Source organism: Bos taurus, chromosome 2 (assembly GCF_002263795.3).
Source record: "Bos taurus isolate L1 Dominette 01449 registration number 42190680 breed Hereford chromosome 2, ARS-UCD2.0, whole genome shotgun sequence".
NCBI lineage: Eukaryota > Metazoa > Chordata > Mammalia > Artiodactyla > Bovidae > Bos > Bos taurus.
Window position 1 is genome coordinate 89,530,572 of NC_037329.1, and position 20,357 is coordinate 89,550,928.

Genomic DNA, 20,357 nt, shown 5'->3' on the forward strand with positions numbered 1-20,357 from the left:
CCAGGAAGTTCCGCTCAGGACCGGAAGTAGCTCTTGCGGAGTCCCGGGACTGGTGAGTCTTGGGAGAATTAGATTCCGGCGTGGGTAGCTGAGCCTTCGGTGGTGGGCTGTGGCAGCCCCCTGATAGCCACAGGGCAGAGATAGGCGCAGAAAACCGGGTTGCCTCGAGATAGGATAGGGTTCTAGAGGGGCCGGGGCCCTGACTCTCAGGTTTACGGCCTTGCAACCTGCTCTCTTCATTGTCCTGGAAAACGTCTGAAGTGGGACTGAAAAAAGAGGGGCGCAGTTTGCAGGCTGTGAAGTGGCCCTGCTAATGATACTTAAATAGCGCTGACTCTAGGCCAGGCACTTTCCCGCAGCTTTACGGTTAAATCTTGCAACAACACTGTGAGCTGGAAACTATTATTTCTATCCTTCAGATGTGGAAACCGCAAACAGCTGTGGCTCTGGGAATCAGGCTGGTTTTAGAGTCTGTGGTCTTCAGCAGGCTGGGCCGCTTCCCATTCTTGTTAATTGTGGCTTCAAGCTACGCAGCTTCGTTGTGAATGGGGAGTGTTTTGTTACCTTTAAGTCCGACAAATTTAACAGTAAATAAATCAACACCGGCGTGGTAGACCACTAGAGCTTCACTTTAGCCCTTGCCAGATTTAGAAGAGTCTTTGTAAAGTGGAATAATTAGTATCAGGACCTGGAATCTGGAAATGGGAAGAGGTATGTGCTGTGGTGTGCGACTCTTTGTGACCCCATGGCCTGTAGCCCACCAGTCTCCTCTATCCATGGGGATTCTCCAGGCACGAATACTGAAGTGGGTTGCCATGCCCTCCTCCAGGGGATGTACCCAACCAGGGGTCGAACCCAGCTCTCCTGCATTCTCCGGGATTGCAGGCGGATTCTTTACCAGCTGAGCCACCTGGGAAGCCCGCAAGTGGTATAAGGACACTTAGAAGATCTTCCAAGACCCCAGTTCAAGGGTTTGTGGAGGTTCTGCATCACTCCAAACCATATTTTGAATAAGTGCATTAAATATTAAATATTCTTTGTGTACAAATAAAAGTTTAAAAAATTGTTTCCGAAGTTAACAAGTTACAAGTATTTCAATCAAAATTTACAGTTGACTGCTTTCTTGCTAATTTGCATACCATGAAATGCTTTTCTTCAAAAAAGTTTTCATAGATACTCAATTTAAGAATTGAGCCAACAGTGTTACCTTTTGTATTGGATACAGATGTCTAGAAGGGTTTGACAGACTCTGCGGACAGAGTACCCTACTTCTTCACCTCGCCCACCTCTTGATTCTGACCTTTGTATGGCACCAAGGTATTTGTTCAGGGGCAGCATCTCCTGCCCCTTTCCTGCCTTGACCTTGCCCATTCACAGTGACCCACCTCTGCATCTCATGGTTCTGGCTACTGATAAACCACTTAATTTTTTATATATGGTATCATTACTTTTTCTTGATAAAGCACCTTTTTTTTTGGCCATGCCCCACAGCTTGAGAGATTTCAGTTCTCCAACCAGGGATCGAACCCGAGCCACAGCAATGAAAGCCAGAATCCTAACCACCAGGCCACCAGGGAACTCTCTGATAAAGCACTTTTTAATGTCAGTATATACCACCCCAACTCCAAAGTCTGCTATGATAGGGGAAGGGAAACTGTGTCTATGTATAGTAAGCATTTAATGCTGGTCAATATTGGAGATACTGAGATGCAGAAAAGATAGTTCCTGTTCTCTGATAGCTTTAGGGGAGACCAACAGGAATATAACATTAATTAAGAGAATGTCTGGAGCAAAAGGGGAGACACTGAAAGAGAAAGTTTGTCAAGAAAAGCTTTATTTAGAAAGTCGAAGTGGTCTTGGAAGGAAGTGTAATATCTAGAGAAATGGAGAACGATGGTTGAAGGGTGAGAAGACTATGAACAGAGGGTGTGTGGGGCACAGGGAGGAGGGGATGAATGTAATTGTGTGTTATGTACCAGGCTTGTGCTCTGGAGAAGGGAATGGCTACCCTCTCCAGTATTCTTGCCTGGAGAATTCCATGGGAAGAAGAGTGTGGTGGGCTACAGCCCATAGGGTTGCAAAGAGTCAGACACGACTGACCGATACATACACACACACACACACACACTCCAGGCTTGTGCAAGGTGACTTAAACATATTAATCCATTTACTCCTCTAGATGACCTATGAAATAAGTTATAGTATCTCTGTTTTGTAGATGAGAGAACAAGCTCAGAGCACTTAAGTGACTTACCTGTGATACCAGTGCTGGTAAATGATAGAACCAATATTTGAACTCAGGTATGGCTTCCCGGTGGCTCAGCAGTAAAGAATTTGCCTGCATCGCAGGAGACACAGGAGACGTGGGTTTGATCCCTGGGTCAGAAAGAGGCCCTGGAGGAGGGCATGGCAACCCACTCCAATATTCTTGCCTGGAGAATCCCATGGACTGAGGAGCCTAGCCGACTGTAGTCCAGTGGGTTTCAAAGAGTTGGACACGACTGAAGCAATTGAGTGGGCTTCCCTGATAGCTCAGTTGGTGAAGAATCTGCCTGCAAAGCAGGAGACCCTGGTTCGATTCCTAGGTCAGGAAGATCTGCTGGAGAAGAGATAGGCTGCCCACTCCAGTATTCTTGGGCTTCCGCTGTGGCTCACCTGGTAAAGAATCTGCCTGCAATGCGGGAGACCTGGATTTGAAGCAACTGAGTACGCATGCCATCATGTTTGGTTTTTTTTTAGTGTAAGACTACAGCTCTTTTGCTCATATAGTTTGCTGTCTAAAAAGGTTTGAGTCTGTAAAGTGTACATGTGCTCCATAGTCTGTGTTTGACTTCAGATACTCAGTTTTGCCTGACTTCTGCATGTTGTCATCTCGTGTACGCCTGGTCGCCACGACAGCCCGCCTGGTCCATTCCCTGATCTACAGTTCTTCCCGTTCCTTCATGGATCTGAAGGCTCTCCTTTCCTCCTTGAATGACTTTGCATCCCTCTCATTTGCTGAGAGCTGGGACAATGTTGGATTACTGGTGGAACCGAGCCCACCACACACTGTAAACACGCTCTTCCTGACCAATGACTTGACTGAGGAAGTGATGGAGGAGGCGCTGCAGAAGAAGGCGGATCTCATCCTCTCCTACCATCCGCCTATTTTCCGACCCATGAAGCGCATCACCTGGAAAACATGGAAGGAGCGCCTGGTAATCCGGGCACTGGAGAACAGAGTTGGGATCTACTCTCCTCACACCGCCTATGACGCTGCTCCTCAGGGAGTCAACAACTGGCTGGCTAAGGGGCTTGGTGAGAAGCCTCTTGTTCTTTCATATCTAGTTTTTTCCCTGTCAGTGCTTTGGAATTTTATAGAGTGTCTTTTCAATAGTGTTTTAACCTCTTTAGGGATGGGGACCATTATTCTGTTTTTATATATTTTAAAATAATCTTGCTGAAACCTGACAATTAAATTATATTTAAAAATGAAATTATATTCTTATTGAATAAAGACCACGTTGGAAATCTTCATTTTTGGCTGAGCTTTGTGATTCCTTACTCAAGTGGCACAGTGCCTAGCACTCAGGCACTCCAGAAAAGCCTGTTGAATTGAATTGAAAGCTCAGGCCTCTCCAGAATATACTTCATATATCAGTCAGATAGTTTCACTGGATTAGTACTTATGCCCAGCACAATGAGGGAATTCAGTGTATGTGTTTTTAGCTTTATTTTTGGTAAGCATTTTTAGTTTCCTTGTGCTGGGCTGAAGCTTCTGTGATAATATAATCTGGATTAGTGTGGTCAAGTGGATTATGAGCTTTGTGACCTGAATCATAGTTTACACAAGTAAATTTAGTAAGCAGTCACAATTCTGTATGTCATCAGAAATTCGTGAGTCAGTCTTGTCCAACTTTCTGTGATATTTAAGAGTCTTCTGGAAAATAGTTCTGAAAAGAAATATGATTCTGTATGACCATACGAAATCCTTAGTTTATGGGGACTATTGGGTGTATATATAAGGACCATGTTGTGTGTGTTTATTATAGAAGCATCAAAGAATGAATCTTTTAAAGAATACTCATTTCTTACAGTAGTAGTTTTTCTTTTTAATTTTTTAAAAAACCCACAAAATCTCTTTTAACTCCTGACAATTTTTTTTTCTAGGTGTTTGCACCTCCAGGCCCATCCATCCTTCCAAAGCTCCTGACTACCCCACGGAGGGAACTCACAGAGTAGAATTCAGTGTTACCCACACCCAAGACCCGGACAAAGTCATTTCTGCACTGAAAGAGATTGCAGGTGTATCTGTTACTTCTTTTTCTGCTAGGTACAATATATTTTCCTCTTTTTGTGTATATGTTAAGAATCTTTCTTACAAATTCTATAAGCCTGCTATTTAAGTTTACAACAAATCATTTTCCTCAGATGGAATCATTTTCCTTCGGTAGGTTTACAAAACAGCATTCTTCTCATTTGCTATGGGTCCCTGAGGAGGAAAACTGATTATAATACAGTAAATAATGATAACGCTTATTGACTATTTTCTATGCAGGAAGGACTATACCACACATCTTACAGTATTTCTAATCCTCCTGACAGTGTTGAAAGGTATTTTTACTTTAGGGTATGTAGATAAACCCTTGGAGAAGGCGATGGCACCCCACTCCAGTACTTTTGCCTGGAAAATCCCATGGATGGAGGAGCCTGGTAGGCTGTAGCCCATGGGGTCGCTAAGAATCGGACACGACTGAGTGACTTCCCTTTCACTTTTCACTTTCACACATTGGAGAAGGAAATGGCAACCCACTCCAGTGTTCTTGCCTGGAGAATCCCAGGGACGGGGCAGCCTGGTGGGCTTCCGTCTATGGGGTCGCACAGAGTCGGACACAACTGAAGCGACTTGGCAGCGGCAGCAGCAGATAAACCCTAGTGATATGCTGATAGTATAGGTTTACTTTTATCAATTCCCAGGAAATGATGATTCCTAAACACTTGAAAGGAAAAAATATGTTAAAATGCCTCTCAGAAATGCCAATCATTTATTTAATTAGATCTGAGATACCAAAAAATGTTGGGACTTATTTACGCTGCTGCTGCTGCTGCTAAGTCACTTCAGTCGTGTCCGACTCTGTGCTGCCCCATAGATGGCAGCCCACCAGGCTCCGCCATCCCTGGGATTCTCCAAGCAAGAACAATGGAGTGGGTTGCCTACTAAAGCATTGTAAAAGACACATTATACAGAGCTAGGACTTAATAATTATTAAAAAAAACAAAGATAAATATAGTGGCCTTTTAATAAAATGGAAATCTGTTAGCAGTAATCATCCTTGGGTAAATCTCACTGGCTGTGATACTGCCACTGTGCAAAGCTAAAATGGAAATCCATATAGGCTACCCCAAAAATGACTCTTGGGTGAGTGGTAGATGTGTAGATACGTTATACTAAAGCCATAGTGAATGTCCTATAATAGTATTGGGGGATTTCAAGAACCTTAAGGAAAATTATTTATAATATTTTGCATAGATTTCAGTCATAGATATCTTTTACCATTCTGCAATACTGTGTAAACACTGAAATTAAAATTATGCAAATAGAGCATGAAAACTTCAAACAATACCAAAGTCCTCCTTGTCCCTTCTACTCAGTCCCAAGATCTTCAACTCGAGTTGTCTTTTCTTTTGTTTTCAGAGAAGTGGGTATCTTTCCAAACATGTATAGGGACATGAAAAAATGTATAGTTTTCTTTTAGTCATTGTTTTTTTAAAATTAAATGGTATGCTGTATTTGCCTTTTCAACTTGTCATAGTAAATCTTTCCATGTAGATTTCTTATTATGAGTGTACTGTAATTTCTTGAAGCATTTCGCTTCCTAACTGGTGGACCTTTTAAAGAACTGAAACACCTTTAGTTTGGTTCCAGTTTCTCCACATCACAGGTAGTATCTGGGACTTAACAATTAGACTGGGGACCAGGCATTGTTTTTGCTTTTTCGTTTCAAATCTCTGCTGATGGTTCCAGTGTTGAAACTCCACTTCCACTTTATCTTGTAAGGTATCTTTTAGTTCTCGAATTCTGTGATTATATTTAGAGTTTATGGTTAAATACAAAACTTTCTTGAAGTTAGTTTTTTTGGAGGCTCTCGGATATTCCTTTAAAAAATTTTTTTTGGCCATGCCCCATGGCTTTTAGGATCTTAGTTCACTGACCAAGGAGTGAACCCAGGCCCTGATAATAAAAGCACCTAGTCCAAACCACTGGATCACCAAGGAATTCCCAAGGGTATTGCTCTTTAAAGGGTGATTCAGGGACCCTCTGAATCATACGCATAATGGGTGCTTTGGAAAAATGCATCACGTTGTGTGGCAGAAACCAATGCAATATTATAGCAGAATTATCCTTCAATTAAAAATAAACAAAGAAAAATGCAGATTTTTTGCTTTATCCTAGATCTGTGTAATTAGAATGGGATTTGCCTGAGAATCTGTCTGGGAAATTCTTGTATTCAATGATGTTTGAACATTAACTTTTCTAGGGCTTTAAAAAACTTGTTTGCCCCAGCCCCATTCATAGATGTTCTGTTTCATTGAGTCTATAGAAGAGTCCAGCAGCTGTTTTTTTTTAAGAAGCCAGCAAGAGATTTCTGATGCATCACCAGGACTGAGAACAGTTCTAGAACAGGGGTTTCAAAGTGAGGTCCCTGGACCAGCACATCAGTGTCACCTGGAACTTGTTAGATAAATTCTCAGCCCCCACTCAGACCTACTAAATCAGAAACTCTGAGGGTACGGCCCAACAGTCTGTTTTAATAAGGCCATGAGATGATTTTGATGCATGCTGAAGTTTGAGAAACACTATTCTAGAAAACAGTTTGGAATTAAATCCTAAATTCCATATAAATCTAATCTCCTATTACAGGAGGTTGTAAACTATGGATTATTTTAAATACATAAATTTATATATATGTATATTTTTATAAATTTATTTATTTGTTTATATTTATCCTAAACCAAGTGACTTTTTTTTCCAGGACTGATGATGAAGAACAAACACGGCTCAGTCTGAATTGTACTCAGCAAGCTTTGATGCAGGTGGTGGCTTTTCTTTCCCAGAATAGGCAGTTTTATCAGAAGACTGAAATTCTGTCACTAGAGAAGGTAATAAAAGATATCTTATGTTACAGTGCAGTTTTGTTTGACAAATTCATATGTAAATTGTTAGTTTAACAGGTTATTAACTATTGCCTAGAGTAGCACAAAGTGGCGATGAAAGCATGTTGGGCCCTGGAAAGTTTATTGAAAAGGGGAGACGTTTCAGGAATACAAAAATGTAGATATCTTAGTCCATTCAGGCTGCCATAACATGTTTGGACTTCTATAACAGAATACTATAGACTGGATAGCTTATAAACAACAGTCATTTATGTATCACAGTTAAGGAGGAAGCAAAGTCCAAAATCGTGGCACTGGCAGACTCCGAGTGTTGCCGGATGGGAGCTCAATACATGCTTCAAAGATGGTGCCTTCTCTCTGTGTCTTCACACAGTGAAGGGGACATGGGATCTCTCTGGAGCCTCTTTTCTAAAGCACTAATCCCAGTTGTGTGGCTTCCAACCTCATGATCTGAAAGCACCTCCCAAAGGCTACACCTCCTAATCTATAGGTTAGGATTTCATCCTGTGAATTTGAGGGGGCCAGAAACATTCAGACCATGATGGTACTTCTTCATGATTAGAGACTCAGTTACAGATTCAGTCTCTTATTTTATACCCTCTGCCTGGACCATTTTATTCATTCCTTTAACTTGACATGATGATCCCTATGTCTTTACTTCCTGTCTCAGGATGCTTTTTTAAGGTAAAAGATAAAAATTTTTTAAAAATATATTTGCAGCCATTCTGAACATTTTCCACTTACAGATCTCACAAGTATTTAAAATCCAATATATACAAAAACTGACCTTATCCACATAGCATGTTTTTAAATACGAGTTTTTTTCTGTTTTATCGGGGATCCTAAGAGCTGTTTTATTTGCAGGTTTGCACAACTCTCCCTTGCTCCCATATATCCAAGCCCTGCTGATTCTGTCCATAAATCTACAAGATGTTTCTCCTCTCTGTTTGCTTTGCCACCACAGTAGTTGAAACTCTCATGTTCCCTCCCTTGGGATATAAGACGCAGTAAACTCCTGAGCGGGCACCTCCAGGAGATAGTCCAGGCTTTTTGGCCTTTCATGACCAGCGAGGAACCCTGTCTCCAGCTTCTTCTCCCTCCCCACCCTTGCTCTGCATGCAGGCTATACTGTCTGCTTTTAGATCTTCCCTGTGTGCTCTCTCACACCTTGGCACCCTTGTACATGTTCTCTCTGTTTAGAATGCCTCAATAAATAAATAAAAAGGAAAAAAGAAAAAAATGGAATGCCTCACCACATCTCACCATATCTCTAACCCCCCACCCTGCACTTGACATCACTCCTTTCTTAACTCCTTTCTGGTTTGTCTTCAAGACCCAAGTCCTTGCAGAAGCTTATTTTACTCCCCTTACTTCAAGTACGCACCTTCCCGCCATCTCATCTGTTTTGTCACTCTTTTGTGATCCCATAAAAAAATAGTACCTGTCTTGGACTTCCCTGGTGGTCCACTGGTTAAGACTCCGTGCTTCCAATGCAAGGGGCAGAGGTTCAATCCCTGGGCAGGGAACTAAGATCCCACATGCCACTCAGCCAAAAAAAAAAAAAATAGAAAAAGAAGAGAAAACTACCTTCTCAGGAGACTGAGCTCCTAGAAGTCAGAGAATGTTTTTGTCAGGTTTGCATTCCTAAATTTTAGCTTGGAGCTACTTTTTAAAAGTTTTATCTATTCATTTATTTTTGGCTGTGCTGGGTCTTCAGTGCTGCATGGGCTTTTTTCTAGTTGCTGTGATTGGGGGCTACTCTCTAGTTGCTATGCATGGGCATCTCGTTGTGGCGGCTTCTCTCCTTGCAGAGCACGGGCTCTAGGGTCCAAGGGCTTCAGTAGTTTCGACTCTCGGGTTCCAGAGCACAGGCTTAATAGTTGTGGTGCATGGGCTTAGCTGCCCTGCAGCATGTGGGATCTTTCCAGATCAGGGATCGAATCTGTGTCTCCTGCATTGGCAGGCAGATTCTTTACCACTGAACCACCAGGAAAGCCCTGGAGCTAGTTTTATAGCAAGCTCATAGTACCCTTGTTTTGTTGATCTCAGTATTTGCTCTTTGCTCTATGGGATTCTTTTCTAGGACTTATGATGTCCAGTTTTCCTAATTTCTGTTTCTCTACAGCCTCTACTTCTCTATACTGGGATGGGACGGTTATGCACACTGGATGAGTCTGTCTCCTTGGAAACTATGATTGAGCGAATCAAAAGTCACCTAAAACTATCTCATGTTCGCCTTGCTCTTGGAATAGGGAAGACCTTAGGTAAGTATGTCTTCTATATTTGTCCAGCATACCTACTGATAATATTGGGCAAAAATGGAAACTTTTGGCTATATCAATATGATAGAAATGTGTTAGCAGCTCACAGAAGATGACTGGTTTACTTTATCGGTCAGAGTGGACAAGGTTATGCTGTGGTATACAGCCCATCGGCCTAAACAAGATTTATTTCTCATTCACACTCCAGGTCCATCTCAGATCAGCAGGGGAGTCTGCTCATTGTAGACAGGTCTTGAAGAGGGAGGGTCTTAAACTGCAGTTAAACACTGTAGTCTGGAAATGATACATATTCTGTTCAACTCATTGTTCAGAGTCAGTCAACCCAGGAAGAGCATGAAGTGCAGCCCTACCACATTCCAGGAAGACAGCTAGAAATCGTGATTGCTCCAATTACAATGCAGATCTTAAGTTTTACAATACTGGTGATAATTTTTAGTAGGTTCTGCTATGCTCGGTGATGTAATTGCGGTTTCTGAGTTTTGTAGCCACTGCCTTCTCTCTTGGTTTTCTCCTGTACTTTGGGGAACAAAAGGAATGAGCAGAACATTTATTGGGCCCTTGCAGTGAGCCTAGGACTGTTTAGAGTGTCCTATGTGCGTGTGTTTCCTTTGCGAAGGCAACAAGCGGAGTGCAGTTATGAGTGTGGAGTCGGATGCCGTGGGTTCATGTAACAGTCATGTCTGCTGCATGACTTTGGCAGACATGGAAGTGGTGATACAATTCACGTGGCTGGCCCATGTTAAGTGTAGTGAATGCTAGCTATTCTTAGATGTCTGGAAAGTATTGATTTTCCTGTTGTATAGGTGAAAAAAATTGAGGTTTGCAGAGGTAACTGACTTAACCAAAATCCACAGTTGGATCAAACAACTCATGAGTGCTCGTTTTCAAAGAAGGTGGGTGGCAGAGATGGAATAAGACTTCTGACCAGCTCCACTGCCCCTTTTGTGAAATACAACTAATGAAGTGTCCATTCTAGAAATTAAGTGCTCAACACTTGTTGGATTTTGTCTTGAAAGTTTCTGTATTTCACTGTCCAGAGGATGCTCTTTTAGGAAAATACCATATTAAAAAAAAATGTCAATTAACAATGTTGTGTTAGTTTCAGGTATACAGCAAAGTGATTCAGTTATACATATGTCTATTCTTTTTCAAATTCTTTTCCCATTTAGGTTGTTACATAATATTGAGCAGAGTTGCCTGTGCTAAATAGTGGGTCCTGGTTGGTTATCCATTTTAAATATAGCAGTATGTCCATGTCATGCCCTAACTATCCCTTCTCCTTACTTCCCCACTGGTAACTATTAGTTCGTTTTCTATATATCAACTATACTCCAATATAAAATCAAAAGTTAAGAAGATATGTGTCAAATCCATTCCATAGCATCCTCTAACTGGCCTGTTTAGTTCCTTAGCTTCCTTACCTGGGGACAGAGACAAACTTGCCTGCCTTTCACTGTCACCTGGAGACCAGGTGAGGTTGCTTAACTGAGCAGCACTGTGGTGAAGCCTAAAACCTAGTGCTGCTGCTGCTGCTGCTGAGTCGCTTCAGGCGTGTCCGACTCTGTGTGACCCCATAGACGGCAGCCCACCAGGCTCCCCCGTCCCTGGGATTCTCCAGGCAAGAACACTGGAGTGGGTTGCCATTTCCTTCTCCAATGCATGAAAGTGAAAAGTGAAAGTGAAGTCACTCAGTCGTGTCGGACTCTTAGAGACCTCATGGACTGCAGCCTACCAGGCTCCTCCGTCCATGGGATTTTCCAGGCAAGAGTACTGGAATGGGGTGCCATCACCTTCTCTGAAACCTAGTGCTAATAGTGGTAAATACTATTCAGAGGTGCCTTATGTGGGCTTGTGCAATAGCGAATATCCAAAGGAATAATAATCCTGCCTTGAAAAGTAAAAGTTAAGTCGCTCAGTCATGTCCGACTCTTTGTGGCCCCATGGACTGTAGCCTACCAGGCTCCTCTGTCCATGGGGTTTTCCAGGCAAGAATAGTGGAGTGGGGTGCCATTTCCTTCTCCAGGGGATCCTCCCGACCCAGGGATCGAACCCGGGTCTCCTGCATTGCAGGCAGATGCTTTACCCTCTAAGCCACCAGGGAAGCCATCCTGCCTTAGGTTAGCTCTGTAATACCAAGGAATAGTCTGTTTGCTTATATGAAGATATGTTTTTTTATTTTTTAAAACTTTTTACACAAAATTCACATACCTGTGATAAGACTGGGAGAGAGATCTGTATTACATATCGGATTCTTGGTACAGTTTGTAATATTAATATGAAGGGGAATTGTAAAGTGTTGGTCTCTTGTTTTGTTTATCATAAAGAGTCCCCAGTCAAAGTCGTGGCTCTGTGCGCTGGTTCTGGGAGCAGCGTCCTGCAGGGGACAGATGCCGACCTTTATCTCACAGGTAGGACAGCCTTTGGATCTTTCTTGTACCCTTTTCTTGTGTATCCCTTCCCTACCTTGGTTTGTTTTTTACAAGGTAAAAATTAACAGATTTTAGGACAGCATCTAACATACAGATGGATCTAATAAATGTTTTTTGATCCTGAACTAAATAAGAACTATGTCAAAATTGGGGACATACCACATACTTTGTGGAAGGAAAAAAATAATCATCTAATAATTAGATTATCTAAAAAGTGATATTCAACATTTATTTAACCTATTTTCATAGGTTAAATAATAAATTCCTAAACATGATTTCTCTCAGATTTCACGTAAGTTACTGGAACAATTTTTACCTGTTGCCTTTGGTAGAGAATTGTGCCTCTTACTCGGCCCTGAAGGCAATGATCACTTTCTCTCAGTTCTAGCTCCAAAATCTTTCTATTTTTCCCCTTATCTCCGTCCAGGCATCCCCTACCTAAAGTACTTCATTAAGCCTCTAATCTTAATCTTCCACACTCCCCCAGAACTAACTTTCAGAAGTACAAGTGTGATGGTGTATAATATTATCATGGCTGAAAACCCTTCAGTGATTTCCTCCATGTGCCCTGGTGAAGCCAGGTGAAGCAGTCTTGGCTCATGCCGTTTTCCCTGTCTAGGATGTCTTTTTTTTGCTTCTTTCTTATACTTCTAGTGATGAGCTCGAAGATACCTCCCCTGAGAAACATTTTCTTGACAGTGTCAGGCTCCTGCCCCTGATGATCATACCTTCCTCTCCCAATTCCTGTCACTTTTTTCTTAATCTACAATACGCATTTCTTTTGGACAGAAATTGTTTGACTCCCAGGCTCTATACTCTGTCCTTGTGGGTAATACCTAATTGATAACATGGCCCATCATTCCTCCAAGGGAGTTGGAGGCGCTTTGAACACTGCTGTTACCAGCTGCATTTCTACCTCTGGGCCTCTTGAGGGTTAGGAGACAGGGGCTTAAGATTACTTTACCCACTTCCAAAACTAGACTCAAGGGTCTTAAGCCCCTGGGCATTCCTTTGGCGTTACTAGACCGCTCCTGCCACTGCACGCCCGTGCTTTATTATCTAGCATGCTCCCTTACAAAGGCTGCCGCACTTGAAATAATGTCCTGTCTCTGAGAATAGGGGCAGCATCTTAGGAAGCCTGATGTATTGCTTTGAACCAATTAAAAGTGTATATGACCATTGTCTGTTTTCTTTTCCTTCCTTCTAAAGAAGCAAGGGTTTTATTTGGTGGGGGTGGGGGCGGTTATTTATTTATTTAATTTTTGTTGGAGTATAGTTGCTTTATAATGTTGTATTAGTTTCTGATGTACAGCAAAATAAATCAGTTATATATTCACTCTTTTTTAGATTTCCTTCCTGTATAGGTCACATAAAATGTAAGATTTTTATAAGCCCTCAAGTTTATACCAGATTGAAATAAACTTTCAGTGTATAGACAGTTTAACATGTTATAACATGATGTTTCTATTTTAAAATTTAACATTTTACTTTGAAGGAATTTTAGATCTATAGAAAAGTTGCAGTAAGAATAGTATAATCAACTCTTATATACCCTTTGCCTACATTACTAATGGCTGTTTTTGGCCACATTTGTACATTCTGTCTTTCTATAACATCATATATGTGTGTATATATTTGTGCATGCATAAGTATTCGGTTGGTGGAAAAGTAATTGTGTTTGACTTTTACACCAACCTCAATTATTTTTGCACCAACTGCAGTTACTTTTGAACCTCAATTACTTTTTCATCAACCTGAGTTAACTATTACTTTTGCACCAACAATTAGTTTTGTACCAACCACAGTTACTTTTGTACCAACCTAATATGTATTTATGTTTTCTCCCAAACCATTTATAAATAAATTACAGATACGATGACCTTTTACCTTCAAATACTTCAGCATTATATCTCCTAGGAGCGAGGACATTCCCTTATATGACCATGTTATAATGACCAAATTCAGGAATTTAATGTTGTTAATTGATCAAAATTTATAGTATTTCTTTTTCAGATTGATGCTCAATTCTTTTTTTAAATATAAATTTATTTATTTTAATTGGAGGCTAATTACTTTACAATATTGTAGTGGTTTTGCCATACATTGACTTGAATCCACTACGGGTGTACATGTGTTCTCCATCCTGAACCCTGCTCCCACCTCCTTCCCCATACCATCCCCCTGGATCATCCCAGTGCACCAGCCCCGAGCATCCTGTATCATGCATCGAATGTGGACTGGTGATTCATTTCATATATGATAATATACATGTCTCAATGCCATTCTCCCAAATCATCCCACCCTAGCCCTCTCCCACAGAGTCCAAAAGACTGTTCTATACATCTGTGTCTCTTTTGGTGTCTCGCATACAGGGTTATCGTTACCATCTTTCTAAATTCCATATACATGCATTAATATACTGTATTGGTGTTTTTCTTTCTGGCTTACTTCACTCTGTATGCTGCTGCTAAGTCGCTTCAGTCGTGTCCGACTCTGTGCGACCACATAGACGGCAGCCCACCAGGCTCCCCCGTCCCTGGGATTCTCCAGGCAAGAACACTGGAGTGGGTTGCCATTTCCTTCTCCAATGCATGAAAGTGAAAAGTGAAAGTGAAGTCGCTCAGTCATGTCCAACTCTTAGCGACCCCATGGACTGTAGCCCACCAGGCTCCTCCATCCATGGGTTTTTCCAGGCAAGAGTACTGGAGTGGGGTGCCATTGCCTTCTCCTCTCTCTGTATAATAGGCTCCAATTTCATCCACCTCATTAGAACTGATTCAAATGTATTCTTTTTAATGGCTGAGTAGTACTCCATTGTGTATATGTACCACAGCTTTCTTATCCATTCATCTACTGATGGACATCTAGGTTGCTTCCATGTCCTGGCTATTATAAACAGTGCTGTGATGAACATTGGGGTACACGTGTCTCTTTCAGTTCTGTTTTCCTCAGTGTGTATGCCCAGCAGTGGAATTGCTGGGTCATATGGCAGTTCTATTTCCAGTTTTTTAAGGAATCTCCACACTGTTCTCCATAGTGACTGTACTAGTTTGCATTCCCACCAATAGTGTAAGAGGGTTCCTTTTTCTCCACACCCTCTCCAGCATTTATTGCTTGTAGACTTTTGGATCGCAGCCATTCTGACTGGCGTGAAATGGTACCTCATTGTGGTTTTGATTTGCATTTCTCTGATAATGAGTGATCACACACTGCATCTGTTCTAGTTCTCAACTTTGTTTTTAGAGCATTGGCATTTTTGAAGAGCATAGGCCATTTGCTTTTTTTGTATATCTCTCAATTTGGAATGTCTGATTGTTTTCTCATAAATAATAACTTTTTAAAATTAGTTTTCATATCACAAAGCAGTATATACATAAGATAAATTCACACAGTTCCAAAATGTTAAAATGTCCTCCCTTGGGGAGGGGGGTGGGAGGGGGGTTCAGGAGTGGGAACACGTGCACACCCCTGGCGGATTCATGTTGATGTATGGCAAAACCAATACAATATTGTAAAGTAATTAGCCTCCAATTAAAAAAAAAAAAGTCCTTCTTACACGGTTAGTTGGGGAAACAGAAAATGTCTTATCCAGCTTACTTTAGATGTCTGTACTCGGTGAGGCATCACTTTGAATATCACTTCAGAGATGGGAAACCCCAGCCAGAAGACCATTTTCATCACCCTTCCTTTGAGCTTTACATATTAGGTCATAAAGGGCAGTATCCTAGGAAGACCAGCAGATGGCAGGCTTGCTCCTTGGAAATATAAATTGGATACTAGTCCAGATAGCCAGACTGTCTTTCCCAAAGCATGACTTCTAACTGGGCCAGTTAGTGTCTTTTTCTCCTTTCACTTTTTCCTCTGCTATTACTTAAATTAAGATATTTTAAAAGGTGCTTGAGTAGAAACTAGTCCTTACAATGAGGGCTTCCCTGGTGGCTCAACTGTTAAAGTATCTGCCTGCAATGCAGGAGACCTGGGTTCGATCCCTGAGTTGGGAACATCCCCTGGAGAAGGGAATGGCTACCCACTTCAGTGTTCTTGCTTGGACAATTCCATGGACAGAGGAGCCTAGCAAGCTTCAGTCCATGGGGTCTCAAAGGGTTGGACACGACTGAGTGACTAACACTTCATAATGAAATGATGCGTATTTGGCTAGGGGAGAGTGTGGGGAATTGAAATTGAGGGCTTTTTTTTTTTCTTTTCTTAAGAACTTTTTTTTTAATGCCTTTATGTCTTAAGTATATTTCAAAATTGTGCTTTTTATGAAAAAGCCAAATATTCTTGCTCTTACATCAGATTCACAAAGTGTTTTTTAAAAATTCAAAACATTTGAGTTTTCCCAAAATCTTTCCACAAAAGATGAGATCCTCTTCTACCAGTAACTTCAGAATTTCTAGGTGTTTTGCCTGAGTCAAAGGAAAATACCTTGTTTTTAATTTAGAAATAACCTTAAGCTCATTTCATTCTTATGAATTAGACTACAGTTGATGCTGAGAATTTTGGTATTCACAAAGTATAAGGGGTTTCCCTGGTGGCTCAGATGGTAAAGAATCTGCCTAGAATGTGGGAGATCTGGGTTAGATTCCTGGGTCGGGAAGACCCCGTGGAGAAGGAAATGGCAACCCACTCCAGTATTCCTGCCTGGAGAATTCCATGGACAGAGGAGCCTGGCGGGCTATAGTCCATGGGGATACAGAGAGTCAGACATGACTGAGCTACTAACACTTCACTTTATTTCACAAAGTATAAAGAAGTCTTTGGTGGGTAAGCAGTGGTGTTTTATTTTATTGTGGAAACCTTTTGAATGGGTGTTCCTACAGGTCAGTTCTGGCGGTATTAGATACTGTTGGGTGTGTGAATTTGGGTACTTGCCTTGCATTTACCAAGGAGAAAGAATTTGGAATTCTCAGTGGGATGGTCTCTCTTTTTAAATTGGAGTACATGTAAGAAACATGCATATAACTTTCTAGATTCATGTTCTGCTGTATTACGTTTGCTTCATATAGGATGAAAACTTGGTATTTCTGCTGTTATGGTTCAGCACAGAACCACAGACTGTGTCTAATATTTAGCTATTTGCTTTTTCTTTTGTTGGCAGGTGAGATGTCCCACCATGATGTTCTGGATGCTGCTTCCCAAGGAATAAGTGTCATCCTCTGTGAACACAGCAACACTGAACGAGGCTTTCTTTCTGATCTTCGAGATATGCTGGATGCTCACTTGGAGAATAAGATTAATATTATCCTGTCAGAAACAGACAGGGACCCTCTTCATGTGATATAAGGCCTGCAGGAACAGCCAGATAACACAACATAGAAAGCAGGTGGCTCCCAGTGTGAATCCATAACATGAATCAGTGGGGTTGGTATCCTTCCAAAAAATATCTTAGAAGGTACATTAGCATTTCTGGTTTCTTAATCTGCTTCTCCCGATGTTCTGTAGCTCAGTAGATAAAAACTATAATGTAATTACTATTGAAGAATAAATATTATAAAGGACAAATTAAAGAATATACTGTGGAATATAAATTCATTGTAACTCTAGGAAATATGGAGTAAACCTGTTTGTTTAACATTCTTGGGAAATAGCTCAAGTAATCATCTCTTTAACTCAGTTACAGATGGGATGTGTCATTCTAGATCTCTCTGTCCTTAGTTATTTTAAAAATATACCTTTTCAGAAAAGTTTGTCTATATATGCATTCTTTTAAAACTTCATATTAGCTCACCTGTATCTAGGTAGTAACCTTTGAAGGGTAGTAAGGTCTGTCTTTCGGAGAAGGCAATGGCACCCCACTCCAGTACTCTTGCCTGGAAAATCCCATGGACGGAGGACGCTGGTGGGCCGCAGTCCGTAGGGTCGCTAAGAGTCGGACACGACTGAGCGACTTCACTTTCGCTTTTCACTTTTCTGCACTGGAGAAAGAAATGGCAACCCACTCCAGTGTTCTTGCCTGGAGAATCCCAGGGACGGGGGAGCCTGGTGGGCTGCCGTCTATGGGGTTGCACAGAGTCGGACACGACTGAAGCGACTTAGCAGCAGCAAGGTCTGTCTTTATGTTCTCTTTCCTAGATCACTGATCTCCCACCTAAATTTCAGAATCAGGATGAGATTTTGTTTTTTGGCCTTGAGCAAACTACTTAACCTTTGTCTCAGTTTTCTCATCCCATGTGGCATGTGGGATCTTAGTTCCTCGACCAGGGATCACACTAGTGCCTCCTGCAGTGCAAGTGTGAAGTCTTAACCACTGGACCTCCAGGGATGTCCCTCAGGATGAGTTCTGCTTTTTGTTGTAAATATACATGATCATTATTCATGTTCAGTTCAGTTCAGTTGCTTAGTCCTGTCTGACTCTTTGCGACCCCATGGACTGCAGTACGCCAGGCCTCTCTGTCCATCACCAACTCCTGGAGTTTACTCAAACTCATGTCCGTTGAATCGGTGATGCCATCCAACAATCTCATCCTCTGTCGTCCCCTTCTCCCCCCACCTTCAATCTTTCCCAGCATCAGGGTCTTTTCAAATAAGTCAGTTCTTTGCATCAGGTGGCCAAAGTATTCAGTTTCAGCATCAGTCCTTCCAATGAATTTTCAGGATTATTCATGTAACTATTGCTTTTTGGGTAACTCACCATTTCATTAAAGATTTTTAACTTTAAAAATAATACTGGTGAATACGTGTACAGTATTAATTTTGTGCCAGGTACTCTACTATGTGCTCTATAAACACTTTCTGTCCCATATATGCAAGTATATAGGTATTGTTACTCCCATTTTAACAGATGAGGAAACTGAGACAGAGGTTATGTAGCTTGGAAGTGATGGAGTTAGGATATAAACTCAGTCTGGCTCCAGAGCCTATGTGCTTATTAATTGCAGTGGATCTTAATCAAATATGTTGATGGTAGGACTGATATAAGAGGTATGGAAGAAATCCTGAAGGGAAAAAAAAAAATCCATCTTAACTGCGATCTTCTCTGGGTGGTATGATGAGAGGCTTTTAATGCTTTTATATTTATTTCCAATTTCTACACTGAGCATGTTACTATGGTAATGGCAAAAGCAATCTTTTAAAATACTATTGTCTAAAAGTGAGAAAGCATAGAATTTAGTATTTGTAGGATCCTTTTCCTACCCATCTTCTATCTCCTGGAGGATTTGGGATCCTAACTTAAAAATTATTCTTAATTTTTAAGAATACAGTGGTTCACCTGTAATACTGATTCACTACAGAAATAGCCAACAGGAGTGAGCCTTATGAAATGCCCCCCATTAAAAGTTGGAGGAGCCACCAGGAAAGGTGAGAGGAGAACAGCTAAGTGTCAGAAGCCAAGAACTAGAAAGCTTCTATGAGATGGTCAAGTTTGTCAAAGCAGAATGAGATAGCAGCTTTGCGAGACTATCTTAATGGTATTTGCTTCATTCATTCACTCACTGGTTGCTTTCTGTGTGCTGGACCCAGAGAGTATGTGGAGAGGATATGACAGAATTTGGTTAATGATGACAGTAAACTCTTAACTATGAAAAAGGCAGGCACAGGATTTATAGGGAAGGTCTTCTGGGGGACAGCTTAAACACATGCACTAAGTAGAGAAACAGCAGAGCCCACTGAAAAAGCCCAAGTAATTAATTCAGTATTGTCAGGGTGGAAAGAAGGCAGGAAAGGTATGGTCCAAGGTGATGATGAAGAAATAGCCTGCGGCCAGTAGCTCTCAAACCCTCCTTTTTTTGTTAGAGCACACTTTAGGCGTGGTATGATTTGGCCTGTGACTCATGAAGGCAGACAGGATCTCAGAATTGACAGTTGTGGATTAATCCCTTTGGGTAGAGTTTTAGGAGGGGTTAATGAATCAAAGAATTTGTTTATGATTGACACACTTATTGCCAAATAATGATATTATGACTGTAATAATTTTCAGCCTGCTTGCACTTCTGAATAACTAAAAAAAACACCCCAACACATCCTATGTAGTTTATTTTTTTCTTCCTATGCAGTTTAAGAAAAAATAAAGTATCACTCAAGATTCCTTACTTTCAGCTGTCAAATTTTCCAAACTGTTAAAGATGCTGAAGTATTCAGGTGACCTAAATACTTCAGAAAGACTTGAGGCCCAAGTGATACATGCCAAAATAATGAAAACTTGGTAATAAGTTTTATGCTTAAAGTTACATTTTTCGTAGCATTAGTTATTTCAAATTGACTTTATTCAACACATTAAGGATACTGTAATTTTTAATGCTATTAAAACCTCAACTAGGTATTTCATATCACATCTTGATTTTCTCAGCTGCCTAGAACAGAGCTTTCTGCATGGTAAGTTCTCAAAAAACATGAATTAACATGGCTTAACAGCAATTTGAAAAATTAAAGTGTGGGAGAATCTCCCAAGGGAGAAATCAAATAATTACAAAAAGCCTGAGAAAGTCATGTACGTGACTATCCCTTGGTTTTCAGGAAAAGACACACATCTGTAATGAGGCAGACTCTC

At 41.1% G+C, this 20,357-nt stretch overlaps 1 protein-coding gene across 4 annotated transcripts; it reads left to right on the forward strand.

Moving 5' to 3' along the window:
• Positions 1–16: 16 nt before the first annotated feature.
• Positions 17–19,899, forward strand: NIF3L1 (NGG1 interacting factor 3 like 1). 4 transcript variants are annotated; one of them, XM_025000344.2, is made up of 7 exons: positions 17–711; positions 2,837–3,297; positions 4,150–4,312; positions 7,014–7,140; positions 9,281–9,419; positions 11,762–11,845; positions 16,968–19,899. In XM_025000344.2, the coding sequence occupies exons 2-7, from the start codon at positions 2,862–2,864 to the stop codon at positions 17,150–17,152; spliced, it is 1,134 nt and encodes a 377-aa protein (XP_024856112.1). In that variant the 5' UTR covers positions 17–711; positions 2,837–2,861; the 3' UTR covers positions 17,153–19,899.
• Positions 19,900–20,357: the final 458 nt, after the last annotated feature.

Coding starts and splice junctions, on each gene's coding strand:
- NIF3L1 (XM_025000344.2), top strand. CDS start 2,862: ATGTTGTCATCTCGTGTACGCCTGGTCGCCACGACAGCCCGCCTGGTC. Junction 9,420..11,761: donor TGGAATAGGGAAGACCTTAG/GTAAGTATGTCT, acceptor TTTATCATAAAG/AGTCCCCAGTCAAAGTCGTG. Junction 11,846..16,967: donor TGCCGACCTTTATCTCACAG/GTAGGACAGCCT, acceptor TTTTGTTGGCAG/GTGAGATGTCCCACCATGAT.